General features: G+C 40.6%; 1 protein-coding gene across 1 annotated transcript in view; it reads right to left on the reverse strand.

Annotated features, from left to right (window-relative positions):
* Positions 1-20,553, reverse strand: part of SPOCK1 (SPARC (osteonectin), cwcv and kazal like domains proteoglycan 1) — a 287,946-nt gene that overhangs the window by 110,190 nt on the left and 157,203 nt on the right. The window contains exon 4 of the mRNA XM_062638044.1: positions 8,329-8,443. Within this exon, the coding sequence (XP_062494028.1) occupies positions 8,329-8,443 (115 nt within the window). The remainder of the gene's footprint in view (positions 1-8,328; positions 8,444-20,553) is intronic.

A 20,553-nucleotide genomic window follows, 5' to 3' on the forward strand; every position in this document is an offset into this window, starting at 1 on the left:
TGATACCTAAAGATGTGTAAAGAGTTTAAATAGAAAGAAGACAAAGTGATAGTTTTGGGTTTCATTCCTTCACTGATCTCAGCATCAAGCCCAATAAGCTCTGCTACAAAGGAAAACTGTGACATTCAAGAGAAATGTTTTCTTTAAGAGAGCTTTCTTGTAAAAAAAAGCCTGGCAAAACCATAGGTCATGATTTCCAAATAAATACTGAGGACCCAATTAGGAAAACTCCTCATTTTAGCTGGATTCGAATAAATTTAGTCTGTATATTACCAGCTTCCTAACCAGAAAGGTTGAGATGCTAGGGGTTCTTCTAAACGGAGTAGAGGGGGCAATAAACCTTATTATCTTTAAGACAGAACTTGGCTGGCTAATGAAAAAGTTTATATGATACTGTTGCAGAGGAATTGGACTTAATGATCCAAGAAGTCACTTCTGGTCCGTTTTTATATACTTCTAAAAGCGTACAACTAGAAATACTATGAACAGGAATATTACAGTTTTCAAAGCATTTGAAAGCAGTTTTCAACCCATTCCATAATATTACCTTTATATGCACAAACTACGTTAATTAAACAGCAGAAGATAATAGGTTATTTTCTTATTCTATTCAATATAATAACTTTCTGATGATAACAAAGGTATCCAGAGGTACCGAGGTGGTTTTCAGTCAGTGCTCTGATACTGGTCTAAAAGGAATTACGCAGCAGGAGAATGTCTCAATAACCATTGTGTTTCCTTTTGTGCTCACAGCATCCTCACAGTAAAGTAGAGCACAGTAAGATAGGAGCTGCAGCATAAAAGACAATGACCTTAGCAGTAAGACATTCACCCCAGCTGCCAGGCTCTTGGTGACTGTGAATAAAATAGAGCAAATTCCCTGTTGATAGCAAGAACAAGTTCATCCATTGCTGTTGCCAAAGCAGAGATGAGGACTACACATGCTAAAATCCATTATAAAAGAGTTACACACTATCCTGTATTTTAAAATTTACTCATGTCCAATGGGAGACAGTCACCTTGCACTACTCTAATGAGCTCTAGAGCTGATGAAGCATGACTAGCAGTAAGTCACCAGCTCTGGGGAGGGAAGCGCAGAGTGCCTAATTGGTCTGGGGATGCAGAAAGTTTCACACCTAGGCTGTTGGTGACAATCTTCTACCATGGGAGGTATCTGTGCTTTGCCTGACCATACTTTAGCAAGTCTGCATTCTTCTGTGGAAGTCTGAAAATGCATGAAATGCCAAAATGCCCAGTGCAAAACTTGGGCAGTTTTTGCTTTGAGTCAGGAACCGTATTCAAATTCAGCTTTAAAGATGACTGCAGTATTTAAAAGCCAAAGAACATGGATCATTCCTTCTACATGTTTGCTAATATTCAGGGGTCTTTTACCTCTGAGTTTTGAAATACACCAGTCTACAGCATATCTACTGCTCAGGAAAGCCAGAAAGCAGCCTAAAAGGTACAGGAAGTCTTGTCTATTGAGGGGAGATACCAAAGCCAGCTTCCTCCTAATAAATGGAGGTATTTTTGTGCAGAAACTCCTGGCAGCAAGTAGGTCACTCTCATGACTCAGAACAGAACTAGCTCATCATCTTGACTGATAAAAGCTAGTCCCTCCACAGACTCTCCCTACAGTCTCTTTAGTTAAAAGCAATTTACCTTAGGCAGGATTGAAAATGAGAAATGGACCACTTGGAGAATGAGTCCTGCAGTTTACAGATTATCCTGTTCAGTAGAGTAATATCTGCTTTTAAAACCAGCGAGGGCTGTTCCAATATTATAGCATCCTTGGACTGAATCCCAGGCTGTTAAAGATGGAGACTGACTTGGAGGAGAAGTTATTGACCTTTGGGAGTTCATGCCTAGATCGTCATTTTCATAATCGAAATCTTAAAAATAACTGGAACAGGGACTAAAGGATAGAGCCAGACTCTTGTGTTGTTCTCTTTTAATATTCAGTGGTCCCCTTGAGCACTTGCAGATTGATGGGATGCCATACCACGTGCTCTCCGTCTTATTAAAAGGCAACTTAGCCCACAGAGGAAAAACAAACATTCCCAATTTCCATGTGTCTGCTGCAAAATCCAAAGCCTTTGCACTGTAGCAGAGGCATGCCTTTGGTGTCAGGCAGTCCAGAGATGAAATACTTTTAAAAGCTTTCATGTTTTCTCTAAGGACCCCCGTGCATCACTTGCACACCACTTGCACATCACACTATGTGCTGTGACCTCAAAGCCCCCCTTCTCTTTGATTTTCCTGGGTTCTCATTTATTTTTCTGGACAAACAACATGAGCTACAGTTAAACTGTGCAATGTACCATAAGTGATTAGATAGCAGAAAGAGTAATACTCTTTCAGAGTAATGCACTATAGTTTACAAATTACAAAAAGAAAAGCCATTTACTCCATCCTGTTCATGTCTAAAGCTTTCATTCACAGAGGATTAAAACAATTCTCCAAGATCCTATCAGAGGCACCCTTGGGAATAATAAGCCTAAACTTTGGCAATTTCCCCAGTACAATATATTTGTTTGGGAAAAAACCCTGATGCAACCTGTTATGTTGTTGTGTTTAATCAAATATTTCAACGCTCCTTCTTCAGAAGCAAAAATCTATGCCAGTAGATTAGAGAAATCAATGCTCGGCATTCGAGGTGGACAAAATGTTTTTCATTAAACCATTCTTTTTACTAGGGAAACCCCAGATTTAGTGACTCCAAAGCACAGTTTGCAGAGGGGTGTAAATACTGTTGTATTATTATCTGGAAAGAAAGATCCAACACAGTAGAAACGGTTTTATTTTTTCCTATAATAAAAGTAAAAAGATTTTCTTTTTGCTCTGAACTGGGCAGTTTCCTTCCCTTAATTCTGAAATATTAATAAACAAAAGAATTCCTTTGGTTCCCCTAAAGAAACCTTTAGTAAAAATTAACTCTTAACTGTGGAATTCATCCCAGAACTTGTGAAAAACTCTGCGGATGTGAAAAATGATTTTGATATTTATGTTCCCTGCATCCAGTGCACCCATTAACAATTTAATCTTCATAACAATTTTATTATAGAGCCGCATTATCCTAAATTATTGAGCTGAGTCCCACATCTCACCATTAAATTTACAGGGGACTGTTACTCCATGAAGGACTCAGTGTCCCCGAACATACTTTGACATGCTGCCTACCCAAGATGGATGAACAAACTGCGTTCCACTGCAGCACTGTTGAAAATAACTGCATTTTTCCTCAGCTAAGACTAAATAAGAATTGAAAAAACAGTATTTTTACAATAGGTTTTCCAATTCTTCTGCATAATTTTCACTGTTTTGCATCCGCCAGCTTACAGAAAAGCAACAAGACTACAGTGAAAAGGGAGAAATCACCCTATTAGGAAGGCGCATCCCTTCCCTCTTCATTTTAGCCCAAACTAAAGGAAAAGTAGGGATTTGCAGGAAAGATGGAAGTAATAAAAGCTTACTAGAAACCCTAGTTGGATAGTTTCCATGGAGAAAGTAAAGAAATGAATAAACTACACAATGGTCTTGTCCTGTTATTGTCTGGGTTCTTCTGTCTTCTACTTGTGGTAGTCCTTTCAAGAGAACTTGTACAAGCGAAACGCGCACAGTTAACACTGATAAATAAACCACCAGGAAGCTGAACAATGTTATTTTGTAAAGATCCCTCTGGGATATGTTGTTTTTTTCCTGAGTTGTACTTAAGGCACAAGTGAACAACCATTATTTTTTTTGAATCAGCATGAAAATGAACAAGGGACCAGGAAAAAGCTATGAACACAGCAAGGCTAATTGGGGAGCAAGCAGATGTTATTAGTAGATCCAAAGAGAATTAATCATCTCCCAGGTTTGGTTCTACACAACAGCTCATGCAGATTGTTCACATATTCAGGTTTTAATAAACATTACCACATAAATCATGCAGAATTAAGCATCACGAGCTTAAAATCAAGCCCACCCTCACATCTTTCAGGCCACTGAGAACGTGGGAGTCATGTTTTCAGCACAAGAAGATGTTCCCCCAGAGGAGCCTTTGGTGCTGTGCCAACCTTCATTAGCGTTTAGCAAAGCAAGCAGGAGAAAACACAGATATGCATGAGTCAGAGGAGAGCAGAACAACAGGGTTAGGGTTTATAGACCCTATGTTCATTGCAATTTAAAAGGTAGCTGTTGATCCAGTGCATAGACACTGAGGAATAACAGTGTTTAAAATCCTTGCTTATGTGCACAACTTTTCAGTAAATCCCTAAAAGCGCATTTGTTGCAGTCAAAGACTGCACTGTAAAGCTCCCAAGCACTTCTTGAAAGCAGATGGGTCACTGGCATTCCTGCAATTATTAATTTTCCTCATTAGTGAATTCCCTTTTGGATACAATATAAAACACACAAATAGCACATAGAATAGCAGTGGTGTCAAAATGCCCAGTTTCACATATGGGGACGTTTTACTGAACTTGTTTTAAACAGGGCCCAGAAATGGTGTGTCACCTGCAGGATTTATAGAGGAAGAGAGGGAGATTTGTCTGTTCATTGTGGCTAAGTGTAGGTGCCATCACTGCCACATTGGTCAGCCCTAGCTTTTGATAGGTAATTTAGAAGAACAGATGTTTTATCTGGGAACACGTCCAGATCTTCAAAAAAATCATGAGGAACTCAGTAGTGGCCTCTTGTGCCAGCAGCAACAGCCTCAACAGTAATGAAGAAATACAGAATAAAGAGCTGGATTTCTAAGTCACAGCAGAGAAGCAGTGACGTTGCTTGATTACCTTTATGAGTGACATAGGCTGCAGTGATGAACTAATTGGTGATTGAGAGTTAAATGGACTGAATAAAGCTGTAAACCCTGGACATGTTAACATGCCCGTTACATTTTCATCAATCCTCTTTTCTCATTCTGTTCCTTTCAAAAAAGCCCAGGAGTGACATCTTTCCTTCCCATCACCTGCACTCGCAACACCAGCAGAGGCAAAGGGCATCAAGCTTTAGAGGACTGCAAATGTATGAGAAATCTATGAGCGATTAACTACTGCTTTTCATGTAAAACTGAACTAATAACAACTTTTCCTCATAGATCATGTTCAAACTGAAAGGGGTTTTAATCCATACAAAAGATTCTGTAAGGCTTTATTGTTAGTCCAAGGACTATTAAGCATATAAGAAAGTACTTTGAAATTTGTCTTTTTCATACTCTTCAATCACTGCTCAGCCTTGCCTTTTCTCTTAGTGCCCTGTCCAATTTGTACTGGAAACACCTTAGAGGATGTCCTGACAAAACACTCTTATAGAGTCATAGAATGGTTGGAGTTGGAAAGGACCTTAAGGATCACCTAGTTCCAACCCCCTGCTGCACGCCGTGGGATTCTGTCTGAAACACCTCTTGGACATCTTCTCCCTTATCTTCAAGACCAGCACTGCTCACCAAGTGACTGGGGAAGGGAGGAAGAAGAGGGAAGCAGGGAACTGACCACGAGGGACCCAGGCTGCCCCTGGGAATGGGACTGCCAGAAAGCTCCTTCGGCAGCCCTGAGAGAACCCAGGACCAAACCCACCAACACTGTAAGCTGCTCTCCCATAACCCATCCCAGTGCCCTGTGAGGGGATCCCACACCCAGCACCATCATGTCCATCATGGGTAGGATCAAAGCCACTGCCCTCTGAAATATGTGACAGCCATGCTGTCAGATGTGAAAGTCTTACTGTAAAGGCATGAGACTGAAAGCCTTGGAGGCTGAGTTAGCCACCATGGAGCCAGGGTTTGAGTAAATCTAAAATAACAAGCTTCCATTTAACTCAATTTCATACACTGTTATTGTATTCCTGCAGTGATTTAAAAAGTGCATATCCCAGCACAAAGGAAACAAAACAGGAACGGCATTGCATTGTCACTGGTGAATTCAAAGTTAGCTACACTATACCTGGAAAAATCCAGCTTCCTTGTGCTGCAGCAATTCAGTGGGCCAGTTAATCAGGTGCTGCAAATCAGCGTAACTCTGTCTGGAAGCCTCAGCAATAACGCCAAGATGTTGCTCTCCAGATTACTTTTTGCTGAGCCTACATGCTTTATAAAGCCACTACAGCAAGTTGATAATGATGCATGAAATGAAAAATCCTTCTGAGCATACCCAAAAGCACTGTGGATGTGCAAAGCAATCACAATGGTGCTGTGTTCCTTGATGGCTCTTACTACACGTATGTCCACGCTAATATATCCAGGCTTTCACTGGTTTTATATAGGTGCAGCTCCACCTCTTGTAATGAATTTTACTCCTAATTAACACAGCCTTAAATATGAGTGGAGTCAGACATACAGCAGTACTCAGGTCAGGCCCAGAAAAAGGAACAGAATGTTGTGGGACTAAAGATGAAAACCATTAGTGGTGTCACTCCACTGACTCAAAGCAGCAGAGGATTTGGCCTAGTTACTTTCCTCATTGCCACGTCCACCCTCTGAGGCAAGGGTAGCTGGGTATTGTGAGAATAAAACCACTTTGGGGATGTATGTGCCACTATCCCACATCAGCAGTGGTTCTTCCAGCATTACAAAACTTGCTGGAAACTGTTTGGAGACTTTTCAAAGTAAGTTTTCAATACTTTTCTATTCATCTCCATAGACACTGTGCTACTCAAAGGTTAGCAGAAATAGCTGCAGGCAGCAGAGGGATCGTAGAGAGATCACATGAAACACAGCCTGGTTTCTGGAAAAAAAAGGAGATTCAGCTCCTCCTCTATACTATTACTCTGTACCACTTTGACCATTTTGGGGGCATTAAGTGTTGGAAATAGCTCAAAAAGCATTTGGCTCAACATCTATGGCTATATATCATAAGGACTACTATATAATGCAACTGCTTTAAATCCATCTTAACCAGAAAATGTAAGCTATATAATGCCAAAAACGTCATTAGAATGTAAGACTGCACATAGCCATACTCCTAACATCCTTCCAGGGTTCATTCCATATTGAAAACCAAAGATTAAACATACTGCCTCACGCACATTACACCATTAACTTTGTAGCATAAATCAAAGCCAGTATTTTCTTTACTGCACTGGCTTCCTCAGCCAGGTACCAGGGAGATGAGATGCAGTACTAAGTATGTGGGAATCAGATCATCCTGAATTCAGTTTGGCTTAAACACTTGCGGAACTACGATCTCTGCTGACAATGACATTTAGGGATCTGAGTTGTTACAGGCAAATTTTTGCATCCCTACAGAATAGGACAGGAAACTGGAGACAAGTCCCCAGATTTATCACTCAAATGTAATGAAAGCAAGGCAACATATTTGTCTTAAGGCACAGAGCAACCACTCAGAGATGCTCATTACAGCAGTACAGGTTTATTTGACATCTATAGGTAAATGGAGGGGCTTATTTAATAGAACAGTATCATAGAATAGTTTGGGTTGGAAAGGACCTTTAAGATCATCTAGTTCCAACCCCCCTGCCATGGGCAGGGACACCTCACACCAAACCATGCAACCCAATAGAATCATAGAATAGTTTGGGTTAATCACAGGACAGTTAGGGTTATTTCCTTGGTTTTATTCTGGATCTTGACTCACAGAGACTCTGGAGATACTCCAGATCACTTTCCTTCCTAGTTCTACTTGCTCTGCTTCCAAAATAGGGCAATGTTAGTTTGTTTTCGCTAAATTTGTTTATAAATCTCTTGATTCTTCATTGTTTGTAGCAAATTTCAACCTATGCCCAGTAGGCTTTGCTTTGTTTATTCACAGCTTCTCTCAGTGAAGTTCTGTGGTCCGATTTGGACAGCTTGGCCAATGCTTTTGACACATTAGCTATTTCATTTGCTCGTAATTCAGTCATCCAGCAATCTGATCTGGAGCTTTCTGTAATTACGTGACTCCTCAGGGAGCTGCTCCACAATGCTCCACCAACATTTGCCACTTCTTCAGCAAATTCAAGAAGATGTTTGATATATATATATAAAGAACCCCATCTTTAATAATCTTTTTTTTAATTGCTTCTAATTAAGTTATTGCAACTGTAGATGTCTCATATTTCACAATGTTTCATATTGCACATTTTCAGACTTCAAAATCTGCACAGTTACTGCTCTCTGGGAGGAGAAAACCACTCCCAGAACTGAAGGAGCATTCTGCTCTCCACACTACATGGTGCACCATATTCTAGTTCATCTTTTTGGAATCACCTCCATTATAAATAATAACTTTAAAGCAATGTTTTAAATCATGGGGTTTAATGTTCCTTTTGGAGTTTTCTCCTTTCATTTCTTTTCATCATGCTGCATGCCTATGAAGACACAAAAACCTCGACAACATGAAGTTTCCTTACCTGTGTACCAGCTGCTTGCGGCTTACGCAAATAGCAGTTTCATAGTCATGAGTGACACACACTTTATGTGGGCTGCACTTCACCTTCAAACATGGATCTTTAGATGGATCAAGGGCTATAAAAGAAAAGATACATTAAAAAAGAAAGTGAGAAATGTATATAAAGTTATCTCTTGCTTGGCAGATGACAAAGGGTTAGAATGAACACTCCCACTGCTGAGTGAATAAATGCTTTGCCATTTTATAGTATATGCTGCTGTTTTCAGACTGCATGTTAAACAGAGATCGACAGCCTGAAGACTGATTATTGAACAGTGATTTGAGTGTAACTTGGCATTCACATTAGTATTAGACATGATACTTTGGGATAAAGTTCTGGTATAATAATCATGCAGTTCATTTCCTAGAAAAGTTATGGTGGAATAAAACACAATCACAAGTAACAAAATGACTAGCATTTTAGAAGCTATCTAATAACTGACATGCAATGTGACATGCAGTCCTGCATTGGAAAGTGCAGGATACTAGGGCTTACCCTCTGGTACCCTCTTTATGGTTTTGATTAGGAAAGATCCCATGAACCTTCCTCCTGAACATACCCCTTTAGCAATCCTCTTGCTAAAATCTGGCTCACAGCCATACAGAGAAATTTCATCTTTGTGTAAGAACTGATTTTTAGATAGCTTTTTTGGGGCATTATTTTGTATGGATTTGACTTTCTGTTCCTCTACAATGTATCCTCAAATCACATTTTACTTCCTCTCTCCCTCCCCAGATAATGGGCCACTCTTGGAAACGAGCTACTTTAGTTTGGTTTTGGGGACTGTATAAAGCTCTTATTGCACATTACTATAACTGAGTTTCCCGTTTTTACAGAACCATTAGAGAAACTTTTAAAGGACACTCTTTGAAGTACAAGAAGCTTCACTTCACTATGCACCAAATCTCTTTATATGACAGCAAATGTCCTTTCATCAAGCAGAGGATTCTTCTGTTTTCCTGCCGTGCAGCTGTTTGGTGTTGGTTTAAACAGCCATAGCTACAAGTTCTCACCACATTAACACCCATTACACATTTGTGATGGGCAATTGAGCTTCAGTAGTGCATATGTATTTAGTGGAATGCCTTTGGTGCAAGACACGGGGGAAATCGTAAAAACAAAACAAAAGTGTTAAAAGCTTTTCTTTTTCAAGCCATTAAAACTGATGGAAAAGGGAGACCATGTGTTCCCTTACCATAAACAGCAAGGCATCAGCATCCCATGAGTTGCCATTAGGACAATACATAGGCACTGCGTGCGGGGCCAGGGTCGGCCCCACTGAAAAGACCAAAGGCTGTTGCCTTTTAGTGTCTTTTCCAAGACAAAACTAACAGGCTGGAGGCATAGCCCATCCCCTTCTCTTTACCTTCCCAGAACACACAGGGTAAGACCGACTTTCTTAATCCTTTTACTTTGCTCTCACTGGAGACTGAGGCAGATACATGGCAGGGATTGAAATGGTAAGCCACAATTTCCTCACCTATTCTTAAGATGCAAACCAGAGCGAGATACCCTCCTTCTGCAAAGCCTTTGATGAGTGAGCACTACTGGAGCATGAAGGGTCACCAGAGCATTGGTTGAGTGGGCTGATGAGATTCAAAGGCCACATCCACATGAAAATATGCAATGACCAGAAGTTTTGCTCGCCTGCAGCTGGCTTTGCTCTTTTACTGGAGCACATGCACGTTGTCTGCGTTTTGCTGGTGACACATCCTTGATGCAAAATGCTGCATCAACAGAAACCATTGCGCAAGTTGGCTAGGAGCCCAGGGCTAATAGCTGCCAACATTGCTGGGCTGCTGGTGAGTGCTCTCTGGCCTTGTGCTCGTAGTTTTCTGTCAGCCAGTTAGTGGGAATATGGGTTTAGCTTTGAAGGTCGATATGATTTTGTCATGAATAAGAGAAGCAAGATTTAGGCCCACCTGGTCTAGGGGACATCTTGCACAGTTTCAATACTTAGCATTAAAGAACTGTATCCACTTCAGGAATTCCTTAAGTCTTCTAAGGCAATAAAACCGCATGCAATTCTGAAGTATGTGCTCTGAAATAGCATCACACAATACACTATTGCTTAAAAAGACCCAACTTTCAAATATTTTGCAATTAAAAAATTGTGTATTGAAAACCGATTCGGAGAAAACTCCAGGAACAAACTTGCCAACAGAGTTTCAAGTTGACAAGCAGCTATTCTTTACTGCGGCGCCGGGAGACACGGGGGATAGCTCCTCCTAACGTGTGTCCCCGAATTGCTATACAGGTCATGCTTACATGGTCACTGAGCATATTACAACATTCTCCAAAAGGTTTCCGGCATGAATACAAAATGTGGTGGTCTTTAAGGGTCGTTTACTTTTCCCAACAAGCTTAATTAACATTACAGACATGGCAATCATCCTGGCCTTCTACTTATCAGTTAGTTTAACTGCTCTCATCCTGGGCATCTGCTAGTCCGGGATACTCCCCATCCCAGGTCCTGTCCTTCTATTCTGCTTTTCTCACACCTTTTGTACTGAGGCCCTGAGGGCCTGAAACTATGCCAACTACCTCCAAGCACCGCAGTTATTTTGCATTACAAAGCCATCAAACTTAACATTACTTAGAACTGATTACATTTGGTACTTTTGTGCCTCCTTGTCTCAAAACGGAAACTATTGTAGAATGGTCATCAGTTGGAAGCAAAGGGATGGGAAAAGATGTGGTTGAAATCCCAGTCACTATTTCCATTTATATAAGGCCTCCACTTCTCTCCACTTCTGTGTCTTGCTTCTAAAATCTGAAAAGAATTACCTGGCAATAACAACAAATAAAGCTCTTCCCTTCTTGCATGTTGGATGAATTATTTCATTCATGGTGGAAACGCTCATGAAGATCTTTGAGTGGAACACACTATAGAAGATCATTTATTGTTCATTACAAGCAGCCCTTACACACAGTTCAAAACCAGTAGAAGGAAGTTTATTAAATTGAAGCAAAACTGTGGGCTATGTCAGAAGGCACCCAAAAACCGCACAATGTGAATTATTATTTAAGGAGTTTTTTCCCCACTTATGCAAAATGCGTGATCCATATGCACATAAAAGGTCAAAATAGGGATTTCTATGTCTGCAAAGTTCCTCAAGATGTTAAGTAAGTTTGGAAGGTTGCCCCTCCTGCTAAGCAACACGAGCCCTAAGGAGAGCTTGTAATAAGAAACAATTTCTGGAATATGCTAATCAAAGATCCTGCTTTGTTAATCAGATTTCTACATGACTAGGAGCAGATGCTCATCATCTGCAGAAGAAAAGACCCTTGGGAATAAGATGAAATGCAACAACCGCATTTGTCATCACAGCTCTTTCTGTCCTAAAGCGATGAGTCTGAAATCTTTGACAAGGGAGAGCCAAAAGTACAAATAAATAAATGAAAGTGGGAAGAGGAGGAGTGAGGAAAAAAACACAACAAACCTGAGTTTTTTATTGTAAAGATGTTATTCTATCAGCTTGAAAAGAAAACTGCAGCCATCCTTTTTCTGTGTCAAAGAGTTTGCATACAGTTACTCGGGTTTGTCTGCACAGTAATAATAGAAATACCTTAAGCTTGGCTTTAATATGTGATATGTTTAATATTCCACTTTTTCTTTAGACTGTGAAGGTGAAATCGATGTGGTTGGTTAATCTGACCTGGCAGTAGCTGACGACTGCTCCAAAACTTTTGGAGGGGATATATGTTCAGGCAGTATTAAAATTAAAGGTTTCACATGAAGATAAATTCTTTCATGAAACCCCACTTGAGTCACTATCTTTTTGTGAGTCCAGCCTTCATATTTTCTTGTCCTGAGCTTCTCCCATGTTGATCAAATCTCTGCACAATTGGTCTCCAAGGGAAATACCCATCCCGGGAGACAGGTGGCTGAAACACAGGGAAATGCAGTACTGCACATCTCTCAGTATAATCATTTTCAGAAGCTTTTTGCCCTAGGAAAAGAAAACTTCGAATCTCTGGAGTTTTATCTCACTCAAAAACCTCACGCTTCCTCACTGCACACCTTCATGTTTCTGTCGATGACACTTGTTTTCTGGCCTACCGTCCTGGCACTCTGAGCTGTGAAGTCTCTTCCTGCCTGCCAGAGCACAAGTGAAGAAGTGTTTAGATGGACTCAAGTTTCTGCTTCATTGGCCACAACATTTCTGTAGGAAACCTGTACTCATAGGTTAGCTGATTGCACTGCAAAGGGGAAAGGGTTTCATATGTAGGCAGTGACCCAAAACCTGTGCTGGGCCCATTTGTAAAAATAGAGGTGTGGAATTAGAATTCCTGCCACTGAGAGAATAAAGACTTGCATTCCCTTTTTTTTGCCGAGTTTTTATTATGCATAGCAACCTAAATTCCCTCTTAAAGCTTTGAATCCTCTGTGGTTAACTTACAGAGATACCAGAGTAATTGGAAACAATAACCACCAGTGATTGCATCAGACCATTAGCAACCTCCTCTTGCTATGCTGTCATCTCTTTCTAAGCCCCAAAGGATTACAGACACCAGCAGCATCCCAAACCCCTTTCTCTCCCAGCTCCACAAAGGGCATCAGAGACCGTTTGCTCATGAACTGAACCTACTTTCCTCTCCCCTCCCTGTACCATTCACCAGAGGCTGTGCGTTCGCAATATAAATCAGTGTTGGACAAAGACCTAACACCAGTGGTTGAGATACTTTTCTATTACATTTCATGTTTTTATATATTACCACAATAAAAGAAGACTTACGACTTGCAGGAAACCCCTCAGTTCAGACAATGGCAATACAGGCAGAACTTGCTTTGTAAGGCTGTACCTCCATAGGCGCAGTTGTGGGTCATTGTGTTAATCATAATGGAGTACATTTATTTTTCACGCATTTGACTTTAAAAGGGTGATAACAAATAAGTACTTTCAAGGTCTTGCAGCAATGGATGTGTAATCCTGCAGAAACTGTACAACTAGTTCACAGCAAGATTTATGAGCTCGATTCTGGTTTTATGACCATTTGTTTGGGGGAAAGGAGTAATTTCCAACTCCCAGCTGCTTCGTGGAGCTGAAACAAACTACACAATCCAAAAAAATGGCATTATGTAAATATTGGGGGGGCTGTTTTCAAAACTGCCTGACAATAAGCACTATGATCACTCACTGACAAAATACTTCTGCATAACAAAATGTCAGGAGCAGTTGCTTTCATGCAATCCCCTTGGAACTGCTCTGACTATGAGAAAAGAAAAACATCTGTTGACAAAGGTATGATGAAGCGGAAAACAGGACCTGCTGCCTTTAATGCAGAGATCCTAGTGTGTATTTTAAGACAAAAGAGACTGATAATAAACCAAAGGCTCTCAATTTAATGATGCATTACATGATAGGTGTGCTGTTTAATATTATTATGTATTACTTGATTCCAGCAATATGCCACAGGCAAACATGAGAAGGAAAGCACAGCTCCTGACTGTACAAGGCATCAGCTAGGGCACAGGAATGAGAAAGCTGAGGACTGAGCTGGCCTGGGTAGGCAAGGGCCAAAGGCTGACTCTTCACTTGGCTTCCTCCCCATTCAGAGTGAAACTCAAAAGGCAGCTCATCCAAGAGGCAATGCTTCGAATTAGCATCTCATCTCCTCTTGCAGCATGGTGACAGCCAAAGAAAGTGTGATCAAAGCAGAGAGGTTGACTTGGAGGAATTTTGCTCTATGCTTCTTCGAAAACTGTTGCATAGCAAACATGCAAGAAGCCATACAGCCACCTTAAACTTGCATTAATAAAAACCTCTCCTAACACGGACCTTGACTTTTTGCTAGGAAGGGGCATGCTTTCAACACATGATAGCTAAAAACAGTTTTGGTTTTAACATTTCACTTGTTTAAAGTAAAGCATAGACCTCCCCCCAGAATTAGAGCTTCTACTAGGGGGCCTATAGGGATGCTAGGGAGGGACTCTTCATTAGGGACTGTAGTGACAGGACAAGGGGTAATGGGTTAAAACTGAAACAGGGGAAGTTTAGATTGGATATAAGGAGGAAATTCTTTCCTGTGAGGGTGGTGAGGCACTGGAATGGGTTGCCCAGGGAGGTTGTGAATGCTCCATCCCTGGCAGTGTTCAAGGCCAGGTTGGACGAAGCCTTGGGTGAGATGGTTTAGTGTGAGGTGTCCCTGCCCATGGCAGGGGGTCTGGAACTTGATGATCTTAAGGTCCTTTCCAACCCGAACTATTCTATGATTCTATGATTCTACTCAGCTTTAAAGTAGATAATTTATGTTTTTTTTTTTCTCTTAAGGTGAACATGGCCATACATATTACCTTAAAGAGCACTCAGGTGAACTTTGTTCTGCCTCTCTGTGAAAACATGACAGTTTCCAATACTCCAGTGATAAACTCCAATCAATCCATGTGCTGAGTTTAGACTGCTAGCAGAGCTTAGTCTGAGTGCAACAGGACTACCCCACTGAGCTTGTATGGACAAGACACCTATGTGAGCTTGTGATTGACTTCAGATGGTTTCTGCCTACACTCTTTCCCCAGATTTTCTTACTTTACGCCACGCTGAGTGGCTGAGACCACTGGAGTCGAGTGTCACAGTTCTGCTCAGAGCTGAGATTGTTAATTCTGGGTTTAGAAAATGTTGCTTAATAACAGATTACACTCCCCTGCCCTGTCTAAACTGCAAATAGTTACCAATGGGTTTTATTCTGCTTCTGCAAATCTCGCCAGAAATCATTCTGCTTCATTAGGGAGAAAGTTGGTGTTAGCCCTCCCCCAAGTCTAGGGGAGAACATGTCTTCGATTAGCAAGCTCAGATAATCCAAGTCTCTTTCTCTCTCGCATGCTTCCCCTCTGCATAATTACTCCGAGCAATTTGCATACAGAAATCAATTCAGCTGAAAATTAATTACCCTAAGCCTGAATGTTTCAAACATGGATGTGAATTATTTTCAGCAAATGGAATTTCTCCAGGCAGTCGAACAGCAGCATCTCAAACCGTCAGCATTTATTCCATCCCTGTGAAGTATCCTTGTATAGGTTTGCTTTGGAGGACTCTAACATTTGAGTGGCTGAAGCCATAGGTATAGTGCATAGAAACATCTATTTTAATTTTTACAGGCACTTTAGAAAACCATTTCTTACAACTGACATATAATTGCTTCTGACATTGCTAAGGGCCATCCAAGGCAAGAGATGCTTCAAAGGACTCTGCAGATTTCCTTTTTGAAGCAGAGGATAAGAACCTGAGTATTTAAATGAGTTTCTTTGACAAATGTACAGAAATCTGATGCAGTGAAAATAAGTGAAGGGAAAAAAAAGATAGCAAAGGTAAGTTAGGAAATGTGTGCTATTGGTGGATGTGATAATCAGTCACAGCCAGCAGGGTAGGTATTTGGCCAGCAGCTAGCAAAGAGACACACAAAAGACCAAAGTTATATTGCTAAGGACTCATAAGAGAAAAGCTCCTGTTCTGATTTCTGACAATGAACCTCTCTGGTTTATATCTTAAGAGACTGCAAATATATCTCAAATACTTCCCTACACTAGGACAGGTTTTAAATATCTCATATCCTCAGATATGTTTAGGGAAGACATTTGTCTTTTGAACACTTTCTTTTGAATCTGAAAAGACAAACATCCACTGGTAAGAAGCAGCTGTGGAACACAGCTGGGTACTTGCTTTGCTATTCAGCTAGCACCAGGTTCACTTCTAACTAACAATTCTCCTGCCTGCAAGGCAAAGGTTCAATGAACATACAAGTACAGAGCACTCACATGGTTCAATAAAGTCTAATCTGGCACCAGTGCCATGATGTTTCTCCCAGTTCCAAGCACTTCCATTATGTGATAATTTCTGCTCATATGTGCTATACCTGAGGGGATGTTTCTGCATACCCCGGTAAGCTAAAGGGAAAACAGACCTAAAAGACCCACAGACAGGACACTGGTCAGATGTTCCATTCAATTATCAATTCCAGGAAGTAGCGATGGCACAAAAATAACCCACTTTTCCAGGACTCACAGGGCTTTGGCATATGTTTCATGACAGCAGCTCTACAGTTTGGTTTAGAGTCCCCAAGGCCCCCGGGGTGATCCAGCCTCAAGCTTCCTGGGATAGAAGTGTAGAGCTTCAAAAGACTGCTCTAATCTTTAGCTGGTGGAACATGAGAAAATGAAGAAGCCTTTGTTCCTGCCCTGCAGGGAGGACACAGCTCTGCAGTATCTGTCTTAACAGATACTTAACAGGAGCTAAAAACTGTTTCCTTCAGTCAGCCTCAGGTCTCTGCTCCCTTTTCAAAGGAACCCTGTAACAACCCAGTCAAGCATCTCTGACAACAGGCATCCTGATGCTCACTCCAGATGATCTCCACCTTTCCAGCTTGTCACTGCTTGGCCAAAGCAGTGTGGCTCTTTCTTCAGGAAAGCCATCACTGATCTCCACTCCTGGGTGCCTCCAAGCCCAGCCCTGCCTCTCCTGGAATGAAAACTGCTCCCTTAGACTTTCAGTCACAATCTTCTAGCAAATGAGTGCGAGGAAAACAAAGAGAAAGCACCTGGATCTCCACACTGGTACAGCTGGCTAGCTGATAACTGCTTGTGCAATGACTGTCAGTCAGATCTCAGGTTTGTAAGAAGCCTAGCCTGCATTTTCCATCTCTGTGATTGAACCTGGGTCCTGCAATACTGGATGATTCCCTTAAATCTCTAGACCCTAATACCAGAGGAGGACTTCGGTTTTCTCTTCAAAAGCCAATAAGATTTTATTCTTACTGCTGCTGGGGAAATAATAAATATAAACTAGAAAGATTTAAAAATATCAAAGCCATACGACAGACTTGGTATCATTATATATATATCTATGTATATGATATTTAAGATAGCTTTGAGGTTTCTGAATGCTTGCACTTGACAATCCTGTGGCAATTTTGAAATGCCAGGTATAATTCTGCCTGTGAACTAACCTAGACCAGATCTGCTTTCTGTTACACTGCAGTGAGCTGTCATTTATTTAGTGGGATTTCATTTGATACAAATTATTTCACTCCAAGGGCAATGAAAGCAGGTTATACTTTCTTCAGAATATAATATTTTAGATTATTCATTTATAATTAAAGATACATCTTTCCCATTTCAGATTACTACAAACACCTACTTTGATTTGCCTGGGGAGAAGTCACATTCTATGTCATAAAACACTTCTGTATTAATTCTGAAGCTGCTGTGATTTATACTTTAACTGAAGCAATCATATAATGGGAAAAGAATTACAGCTATTTAATTCTGATACCAGTTTGTGATAGTGATCCCTTTTCCAACATTGATTAAAATCTATAATCAAGTGTAATACTGTGAACTGAGCAGAAAACTGAAACACTATAGAACTCCTCTGTATTTTTCACTGAGAAAAAGCTCTTACCAATCAAATTTGATTATTCCTCAACAGATATTTTATGTCATTAAATCTCCTTTGAAAACATGAACAGCAAACAGATCTTTTCGTGCTTAGTTTTTAGAGGTAATGCAGAAGCGAAAGTTCATCCCTGTTATTACTGCTTCCATCAGCAAATAGGAAAAATAAGGACCAAATGACTGTTTCTATGAATCAGTATTTCAGTACGGAAACCTAAACTTCTTTTCTAACACAGCACTATGGAGAGCCAGGCAAGCATTGAACATTCTGGATATGAATTCTCTGAAAGGCTGCCGTGTTTGCTTTATTTGTCCACAGACTGAATGTCAACTTTGTTACAGCAGCTCCCAGCCAGACACCCTGTGTAGCTTCATGTACTTGAATTTAAATGTTAAATTAGACAAGACATTGCAGCCCTGGACATGAGAAACCCTTTAGTTTTTCCATTAAGATCTTTTGCTTATTTGCTAGGATAAATGAAGCAGAATTTAGCTCCAATCATTATCCACTATTAGGTATAAAAAGTAGGATCTCATTTTATGTTTAATTAATAAGGTACAAAATGGATGGCATCCTTTGAATTGGTATGCCACAGAAGAAGTCCCAACTTTCCCCTTGCTCTTGACATTCTCAGCATCTTAGTGCATGGGCAGTGGCTGTCCTAGCCAGTGGGGAAGGAAGGATGCCCTTAGATTGTCTTCTTGTTCTATCATTGTTTCTTTTGTGACTTGGGGATAAATGAGTTAAGCCACTCTGTGCTTCCCTCTCTTGTTCAGCATTTAAAATGGAGATAGCAATAATCACTGTCTAGAAATCATGCTGGGGCTCTCAGAAGGCATCTTAGAATCCAAGCAAAGGCTGAATGATTTGTAATGTAATAATATCAAACTAGTTAAATTCTGCAGAACTAAGAGTTGTTTCATGTTCATTTGTGGCAGTCTGATTGTTGCCACGGAAACATGGGCAAAACACTTCATTTCCTACATCAACAGAGGAAGATTTGTTTCCATATTAGTTTTAGTTTGCAGTGAGCAAAACAAACACAAAGATGGGAGGCTTTTTCAAAGACTGATTTCATTCTGAAAAGACAGTTTCAGTCCTATCACATGGAAACAGCTCCTGCCAACCTGATACCACAGTGGAAAATCTTGTGAGATGGGCAGCATTCTGCAAACACTTCTGGATTAGGGATGAAACAGAAAAATCACAGACCTGTAGGTTTATAGGTAATGAATTTACTGCCTGAAGAAATCACCAGAATTAAAGTTATAGGGATTTTAGCCATGAGACATGACAAAAAAAAAAAACCTACAGAATGATTTAGGCTGAGAAAGTTGGGGCTTTTCAGCCTGGAGAAGAGAAGGCTGCGTGGAGACCTCATAGCAGCCTTCCAGTATCTGAAGGGGGCCTATAGGGATGCTGGGGAGGGACTCTTCATTAGGGACTGCAGTGACAGGACAAGGGGTAACGGGTTAAAACTTAAACAGGGGAAGTTTAGATTGGATCTAAGGAGGAAATTCTTTCCTGTGAGGGTGGTGAGGCACTGGAATGGGTTGCCCAGGGAGGTTGTGATTGCTCCATCCCTGGCAGTGTTCAAGACCAGGTTGTACGAGGCCTTGGGTGACATGGTTCAGTGGATCTTAAGGTCCTTTCCAACCCTAACTATTCTATGATTCTATGATTGCTGCTGCACTACACAAGGCTTCTACATCACCTAGAAATCTACATCACCTAGAAATGTGCAACACAAAACACATCACAAGTGTAAATTGCTGGGGGCTGGCTGGGTTAATCGATTGTTGCCTAGTGTAATTTTCATTGCTTTTGAGAGCAATTACCTAAGCAGGAAATGATGAAGTTCCTCTCTGGATAATCAATTAGTCATATAATTGGTATCTGGAAGAGGCTTAAACGGGAAATAAATGAAAGGACAAACACCTGTCCTGCCTGTTCCTAAAGTGTAGCAAATATAAACACAGCAAAGAGAATTCCTTCTTCTATCATGAGTTTAATGAAAAGAAGTGCTGGGAAAATCAGTAAATACCTAAGGACATTCCTCACTGCACAGTGCAAGAGAGAGGATGTGCACATCTCGAATGTGAAACAAGTCAAAATGAAAACTCATAAACTACAAATTCATTTTGTAAAAATTAAGTCCACTCTGCTGGCATTGACCAGCCAGCACTGGAACCCTGCCCAAAGGCAGGAATTTGGAGCCTGGGAGTTTTTAAACAATAGGAAATTGGCAATTTTTCTGCTCAGAATGAAATGAAAGGGTAAAATAAGCAGCTCATCTCAGAAGTGGAAAAAGCAGGTTTTCAAATGGGCTGGAAGATAGAAAGTGGACACAAGGAAGAGTACTAGCATTGCAATTTAGAAGTGTCTAGTGGTATGATAGCAATGAAAATATGAAGGTATAGGACTTGTATGCTCGTGCAGAACAATGCATACAGAAGGAAAAAACCCAACACAGGGGTCTTTATACAGGCTTTGTTTCTTGCTATACTTCAGTTGCTAAAGTCGCGTGGAAAGTGATGATCAACTTTTAATTCCTACAGCTCCTCTCTTGGTTTTGTGACCTGTAAATTGAGTTTTAACAACACAAGATCACCTCCGCAAAGCTGCTGCTAAAACAACACCCTTTGCAGTTGGTGTTTTATAGTTCTCTGGCAAATGCTGAAATTCGTGTCTCATTAATGCATTCCAGGGCATCTTGATACATCTTTTCCTAAGTAATTGATAGTAATTTAAACACATAGGAACAACGTTTATTGAAGGCATTAAATGGATTCAC

The sequence above is a fragment of the Pezoporus occidentalis genome, unplaced genomic scaffold (assembly GCF_034315485.1).
Source record: "Pezoporus occidentalis ecotype Australia unplaced genomic scaffold, CSIRO_AGI_Poc_V1 ctg55, whole genome shotgun sequence".
Lineage (NCBI taxonomy): Eukaryota > Metazoa > Chordata > Aves > Psittaciformes > Psittacidae > Pezoporus > Pezoporus occidentalis.